This window comes from Budorcas taxicolor, chromosome 19 (assembly GCF_023091745.1).
Source record: "Budorcas taxicolor isolate Tak-1 chromosome 19, Takin1.1, whole genome shotgun sequence".
Lineage (NCBI taxonomy): Eukaryota > Metazoa > Chordata > Mammalia > Artiodactyla > Bovidae > Budorcas > Budorcas taxicolor.
This window is the reverse complement of record NC_068928.1, coordinates 14,330,886-14,338,336: the sequence shown is the minus strand read 5'-3', so window position 1 is coordinate 14,338,336 and position 7,451 is coordinate 14,330,886. Positions and strand designations below refer to the sequence as shown.

The 7,451-nt window shown below is 45.0% G+C and overlaps 1 protein-coding gene across 2 annotated transcripts; it reads right to left on the bottom strand.

The window, feature by feature from the left end:
- Positions 1-2,258: 2,258 nt before the first annotated feature.
- LOC128064800 (C-C motif chemokine 15-like) lies at positions 2,259-7,096 on the bottom strand. 2 transcript variants are annotated; one of them, XM_052657759.1, is made up of 4 exons: positions 6,817-7,096; positions 4,053-4,130; positions 3,101-3,212; positions 2,259-2,678 (listed from the first exon to the last, which is right to left on the bottom strand). In XM_052657759.1, the coding sequence occupies exons 1-4, from the start codon at positions 6,872-6,874 to the stop codon at positions 2,486-2,488; spliced, it is 441 nt and encodes a 146-aa protein (XP_052513719.1). In that variant the 5' UTR covers positions 6,875-7,096; the 3' UTR covers positions 2,259-2,485. The 2 variants fall into 2 exon arrangements, with proteins under 2 accessions (XP_052513719.1, XP_052513720.1); XM_052657760.1 differs by having other exon boundaries at positions 4,053-4,127.
- Positions 7,097-7,451: the final 355 nt, after the last annotated feature.

Genomic DNA, 7,451 nt, shown 5'->3' with positions numbered 1-7,451 from the left:
CTGTGGCCCACCTACTGGTGGTAAAGCCGGTTCCTGGGGTTAGTGCCAGAATACTGGCAGGAAGAGCTGAGTCCTAGAGTCTAGTTGCAGGGCTCAGGGGTCCCAGAGTTGGTGTCTGATTGTTAGTGTTGGTGAGGTGGAGTGGTTTCTTACACAGTTGGGTACAAGTTCAGGTTGTCCCAAAGCTTGTGTCAGCCTATTAGTACTCAGGACTGAGGCCCAGGTGGTCCCAAAGTAGGATCTGGCTTCTTGGTGGACAGGTTGGTTCTGTAAGCCGTGGGGTTGCCCACTGGTGGGTGGAGCTGGATTCTGAGCCTTTGGGTGGGTTGGGTCATGTCCAGAGGCAACTGTGTGCTCAACGGGGTCTTAAGGCAGCCTGTCTACTGATGGTGAGGCTGCGTTCCTACCCAGTTAGTTGCTTGGCCTGAGACAGTCCAGCACTGGTTCCTACAAGCTGCCGGACCAGGCAGGGCTGGATCCGGGGGCAATAAGATAGAGGAAGGATTCCACAATGGTGCCCACCAGCAAAGTGTCTGTGTGGCAGTAGGAGTTCCCAAGCACAGCTGCTGCCAGTGTCTGTCCCCAGGGTGAGCTATAGCTGACTCCTGCCTCTCGGGGAGACCCTCCAAGATCAGCAGGTAGGTTTGATCCCAGGCTCCTATCAAATACTGCTTTTGCTGTGAGGCCTACAGGCTGCAAGACTTTGTGCGTGTTCTCCTTAAGAGTGAAGGTTCTATTCCTCCAGTTCTCTGGGACTGCCGAAATTAAGCCCTGTTGCTGTTGTTATTTAGTCGCTCAGCTGTGTCTCTTTGTGACCCCACGGACTGCAGCACGCCAGGCTTCCTTGGGCTTCCCTATCTCCTGGAATTTGCTCAAACTCATGTCCATTGAGTCAGTGATGCCATCCAACCATCTCATCCTCTGTCGCCCCCTTCTCCTCCTGCCCTCAATCTTTCCCAGTATAATCCCTGTGGGCCTTCACAGTCAAATACTCGGGGGGCTTATCTTCCCAGTGCGGGGCCCCTGGGTTGGGGAGCCTGCAGTGAAGCTCAGACCTCTCACTCTTGCGGGAGAGCCTCTGCAATGCAAGCATTCTCCAGTTTGTGGGCCACCCATGGGTGTGAACGTGAGCATGAATGTCGTGTGCAACTCTTTGCGGCCCCATGGACTGTAGCCTGCCAGACTCCTCTGTCCGTGGAATTCTCCAGGCAAGAATACTGGAGTGGTTTTCCATTTCCTTCTCCAGAGGATCTTCCCGACCCAGGGATTGAGCCTGAGTCTCTTGCTTCTCCTGCACCGGCAGGTGGATTCCTTACCACTAGCGCCATCTGGGAAACCCACCAGGGAATATGGGACTTGACATATCATGAGTCTGCTCCACCGCCAGCACCGTATTATTGCGATTCCTCTTTTAGCATCTTTAGTCGTAAAAGATATTTTCTTGTTGGTAGGTTCTGTTTGTTTTTCTTTTTTTCCACTGATAGTTGTTCTCCAAGTATTGGGTTGGCCAAAATATTCAGTTTGGTTTTTCCATACCATCTTATGGAAAACCCGAATAAACTTTTTAGCCAAGTTGTGATTTTGGTGTGTTCATGAGAGGAGATAAGTTCAGGGCCTTTCTACTCTGCCAACTTGGCCTGGAAAAAATGAATTTAAAAAAATGTTGTTGTTTAGAATTCAGTCCTTTATTTCTGAATTTTATGCGAGAGTTGATTAAGATTTACTATTTGTAAATAGAAATGTATATGCTTTAATAGATATGAACCTAAAATTGATATTAACTTTAGTTTTAAGTGTTTCCCTAATGTCCTTTAACTTTAGAGAAGATATCTTTTAGGAAATTATATCTGGTAAGAAAAAAAAATCCAAAGCGTAGCATTAAGACAAAAGGATGAGTATAGGCCTTTCAGTGTCATATTGGAGCACTGTCTGAAGGACTCACCCAGGATTCCTTAATCTGTATGGGAAATGTACATTTGATTGATGGTCTATATACTGTTGACCAACACCCAGAATTTATGAAATTGCTTGTTGACTGAGACTGATTTGTAATTTTATTGTTAAGCACAGATCCAAAGGATTGCTGTCTAGTAGAAAAGATAATCCCCAAAGTTACAGATTTATTGCCCTCTAGGATTTAAATTTGTTTTTCTCTAACAAACATTTCAGAATGCCATCTTCAATAACTATATAAACTTCTGTTCCTCAGATGATCTTTGAATCAGTTTAGTGCTTAATGGGTTGAATACACATACTAAGTCTGTATTTGAATGTCATGTTTTTAGCTTAAAAAAGTTTACAATATGATGTCTTGTTCAGACCCTTCCCCCCCTCCAAAAAAAGCTCCACGAGTCCAAAGTTCAGCAATTCCTGCACAATCTTTTCCCTCTAAAAGTTGGAGTGAATTCAAATTGGATACTCTTGATGAATGTGTTGCTTTTGTAATCAGAACAGAACAGTAACTGTTGCTTTTTAAAAAAGTAATTCAGGCCACCGTCCAATGAGGACGGTGAGGCAAGAGAGACGAAGAAGAGGGGGCCCGGTCCAGGCTCCCCCGCTCAAGCAATAGCGATCTCAGGTCCTCGACGGCTGACCCCAGCCTTAGGTCCGACTTGCATTTCTGAACTCTGTCATTGTTAGGATCAGCACAGACACGCTGCCCCTTCTTGGTGAGGAAGCTGGGAAGAAGGTGTGGGGAAAGATTACAAACAGCAGAGAGTTCAACAAATATGAGTGGGGACCCTATCCTCCCTGCGCCTTGGGCCCCCGACAGCCCAGCCAGTTCCTCCCTTTCTCCGCTGCAGGAATTCAGAGCAGCTTCTCTCTGAGACTCCCCCTCAGGCTGAGACGCCCTCAGCGACTCAGTGAGTTTCCTCGGGCAACCTCCCTCCGGCTCTCGCCTTCCTTCCTTCCCTAGCTTCCCTTTTCACCCGGAGCATCTCATACCTGGTGCCCTGAAGGATCCTACTGAGGACACATGCTTCTGCTGACCTGGCAGCATCCAGAGGGTGGGACTTTCCCGGACATCCATTCCTCAGGAACCACCCCTTCCCCTCTCCGCTCTGCCCCCAGCGATGGCCAATGAGCTTGGCACACTTACATGACAGCTGGCCGGGAGCACGCACTGCTCGTCTCTATATAATCTTCCATGAATACACATCGGATGTTTCGTGGGGTGTAAGACGTGCAGCAGTCCGTGGGCCGGTGAAAACCTGCAACGAGAGAAAGCTTCACTTAAGGACTGGGTGGGAGGAAAACTTGCGGAACGAAACGGCAAGCCGCTCCTGTATTCTTGCTTGGGAAACCCCATGGGCAGAGGAGCCTGGCTGGCTACAGTCCTTGGGGCTGCAAAAGAGTTGGACCCAACTTAGCAACCAAACGAACAAAACTGATGAAAACTGCATCCTTTCCCCCTTCCCTCCCACCTACTGGGAAGAGTGAGAAGGTGCAGGGCTTTTAAAAAGAATTATTTTTGGCTGTGCTAGGTCTGTGTTGCTGCACAGGGACTTTCTCCAGTTACAGCGAGCAGGGGCTACTCTTCCTTGCGGGGAGGCATGTGGAATCTCCCCGGAGCAAGGATGGAACCCGTGTGTCTTGCATTGGCAGGCGGATTCTTAACCACTCGACCACCAGAGAAGTCCTGAAGGTTCAGGACTGGAAAGGGATGTTCTCCTTCTCTTCAGCACTTGACGGTCTCTCCTTGCCAGAGACATTTCACTCTCCCCAGGGCTGAGCTGTGTGTCTGAGGGCATCCAGGCAGGGCCACGACAGAGCAGAATTTCTCCCAGAAGAAGGAGGGTCTGAGGCCTGCAGGAGGCGTCCGAGCACCCTTCCCTTCTCCCCACAGTGAGCCAACTCTTGGGACAGCCAGGTGGAATCGAATCCATCTCTGGAAGAGGCCATCTATGGACACACAGCCCATCCTGAACTTCCTTGGAGATGTTCACCACCCTCAGGACCCCTCTCAGTCCTGTAAACAAGGTGGATTGAAGTCTTTGAGCCAAACCGTACCTGCTAGCTGTTTTAAAATATATACCATAACAAAACTTTACCTCCGTGAGACAATGAGTGATGATGAAATTCTTTCGGACTTGAGAGTTCAAACTTCAGGTTTGACATCCTGTTTTCTACTTGAGAGAAATAGTAGAGAAGGGAAGAAAAATTACCGGGAAGCAACATCGTTTCAACATCTCCATCTCTCTCATTCCTCAACCGCATCTCCTGCTAGGGAGGCAAGGATACTGAACCATTGGCCCAGATCTGCCTCCAAGCCCATTTTCTTTATCAAGGCCCTGAGACTTTCCAGGGAACTTTTGAAAAAGTTCAAGATAGGAAACCATTCAGTTGACTTTGAATACATAAGGCTAACTGCACATCCAACACTAGTAGACGAGCTGAATAGTTCCGTAATGCAATCCAGTGCACCGTGCTTTCTACACATTTCTGGGATTCACAGGGCTCTGGAAACAGTAACAATTTTTCTATAACTGATCTGGTGACACCACACCACCCAAAGTGAAGTGAGGCTATTTACAGGCTTTATTTACTCCATTGGTATGAATGTGTTTACTGCAGAAATATAATTGTGTTTGATTCATGTGTGTTTCTCAGACTCTGCCAGGGATGTTAAGTAATGTCCAGGTATGTGTTACCTTTTTAAAAATACATTCTTTTAGAATGTGATAGAATGTACATAATGCAAAGTTTACAATTAAAAAAATACTAAAATATTTCTTTATTTGAATAAAGTCACTGTTATTTCTTGAATTCCAGCTAGCATCAAATTAACAATCAGGAAAAAAAACCGCTTGACAAAATGTTATCCAGCTGATATTAACAGTAGATAGAAAACCCTTTTAAACTTTAAAAGAAATATATTAAACAGGCAACATTCAGATCTAAAAAGTTGCAAGTAGTGGTTTTACATTAGATCTTATAAATAAAAAAGTCTCTAATATAATCACTTGTTCACTATCTCCCTGCGATCAGAACATGAATAGGAAAAGAAAGTCACATCTGAATATTCACAACTGTCATTTACGATCTTTGCAAGGACTGCATGTCTGCAATGTAGTGGGTCAGGCAGTTTTTCAGGTAATTTTTGTTTTCCTCAAGTTATCAAAAAGTACAATTGTCTGAGATAAAATGTCACAAAAATCACAATCAGGAAAAGCAAAAGCTCTAGCAGACCGACTTGAAGATGGGGATATTCATGGCTTGACCATGAACTGGAGGTGATTTTGTACATTTAAGAGCTGTCAACCGAAGTACCAAGAGCTATAGGCAGCAATCTGGGTTTAGTCAGTAGTTGCTAATAACCAAGAGTTAGCACATACATAATGTAAATAACATAAACTTTACAATTTTAATCATCTTGAAGTGTGCAGTTCAATAGCATTAAGTACCTTCTCATATTTCGCAACCTACCACAATCCATCCATGGAACTTTTTTCATCTTGAAAGCAAGCTGAAACTCTGTACCCATTACACAATAGCTCCCCATTTCCCCCTTCCCTAAACCCTGGGCCCTGCCATTCTACTTTCTCTCTGAATCTGACTATTTTAAGTACCTCATAGGAGTGGAATCATATAATTTGTCCTTTTGGGACTGGCTTATCTCATCTATCATCATGTCTTCAATATTTGTCTAGGTTGTGGCACATATCAGAATTCCCTCATTTTTTAAGGCTGAATAGTACTTTCTCTCTCTCTCTCTCTCTCTCTCTATATATATATATATATACACACACACCCTGTTTTCCAATCCATTTGTTTGTCAATGGACACTTGGGTTGCTTCCTCCTTTTGGCAATTAAAAATTAAGCTGTTATTAGCAAGGTTGTATAGGTATCTCTTTCAAGTATCTACTTTCAGTTCTTTTGGCCATATCAAGAAGAAATGGAATTTCTGGGTCATACTGCATTGCCTTTTTAAAATCTGAAAAATTCTGCATTCCAAAATGCATCTAGCCCCAAAGATTTGGATAAATGGATTGTGGACCTGTACTAGAATAATTAGGCAAGCATACTAAAATTTAGCTTATTCTTATGTAATTACATATGAATTATATTAAATGAGGCATGTGCATACACTTTTAATATGATATGTGTGGGGCTTGCAAAACTAAGTCTTAGATGGGTGTTGTCTTTCCATTACAGCTTTCTAACTAGCTTGTAACCTAATGCCACCACGTATGGCTGTGTGATCTTGAGCAAGTTATCCAGGGTTCCTATGCCTCATCTCTTGTTTGTAAGAGAGTAACTAATAATAATAATAAGTAAATCCATATAGTTTGCTGATAGTCTACCCTACAGCATTGTCAGGAGGATCCAATATATTAATATCTACAAGACACTTAGAACCATGCCTGCTTGCACATAGGAAATACTAGATATCTATTTGTTACATAAATAAATAAGATGATTAAGTACACCTGAATGAGTCACTTGTCTGGCTTGTCCAATTTCCTCTCTGAAGTGAGAGTTTTACACTAGAGGGCATATAATAATTCTAACATTGTGAAAGTTTTTCTGAAGTTCTCTTGATCTTGCCCATAATGCTCCTATGTCAGCTGAGAGAAAGTGTCAGATAATTCTGGTCATGAAAGGGAAAGACTTGTTTCCCCAGGTGGGACCAGTCAGCTGTATGCTGCTTTCCCCAGGGACCAACGGCTGCAGGGAGAGGTCTGTCCCTACTGCTGCTGCTTTTAAACGGGAGCTATATCCACGTTGGGACAAAGGCGTCCCTCTGTGTCTCATCCCTGGTCTGCAAGTTACCACCCACTTGCCCACCTGGGAGAAGGCTCACTGAACTCACCAACTGCAGCCTGGGCAGCGAGGATGAGGAAGGGGAGGGCAGCTATGGAGGTCTTCATCTTCCCGGTGCACAGACCAGCCTGAGGACTCCGGGGCTCTCTCCGACTTCCCTGGATCTCTGCTCTGCCCTTGTATTTATAGAAAGAGGAGGAGCGGGAAGTCACAGGGCAGAGATCAGAACGCTTTCCTGGGTTGTATAATAGATAACACGCTATTTCTAAATAAAGGGAAGGAGGCTGAGAAGGCAACAGGAAGAAGGGGCGAGGATGACATGTGGCTTCTCCAGCTGCCCACTGGACACAGGCGAAGGGAGGAGCCAGTTTATGAAGGATCCTTCCTCGAGGGGGGTCACTGAATACTCTTTTCAGGATGTTTTCCTTGGGAGTTCACCCCATTCAAGGGCACAGGGAGCCTGTTATCAGGGAGCTATCACATGTGAGCCTGGTCATGTGACTCCTCACATAGAATCTTAACCCTTGACTGTTTCACCTCCACATCCGATCCATTAAAAACACTGAGGTGAGTCTACTTTCAAAAACGTGTCCAGAACCTTATTGTTCCTCACCACATCCTCTCTCTCCACCTGGTCCAAGCCAGTCTTGTCTCTCACCAGGATTCTTACAGAAACTTCCCAAT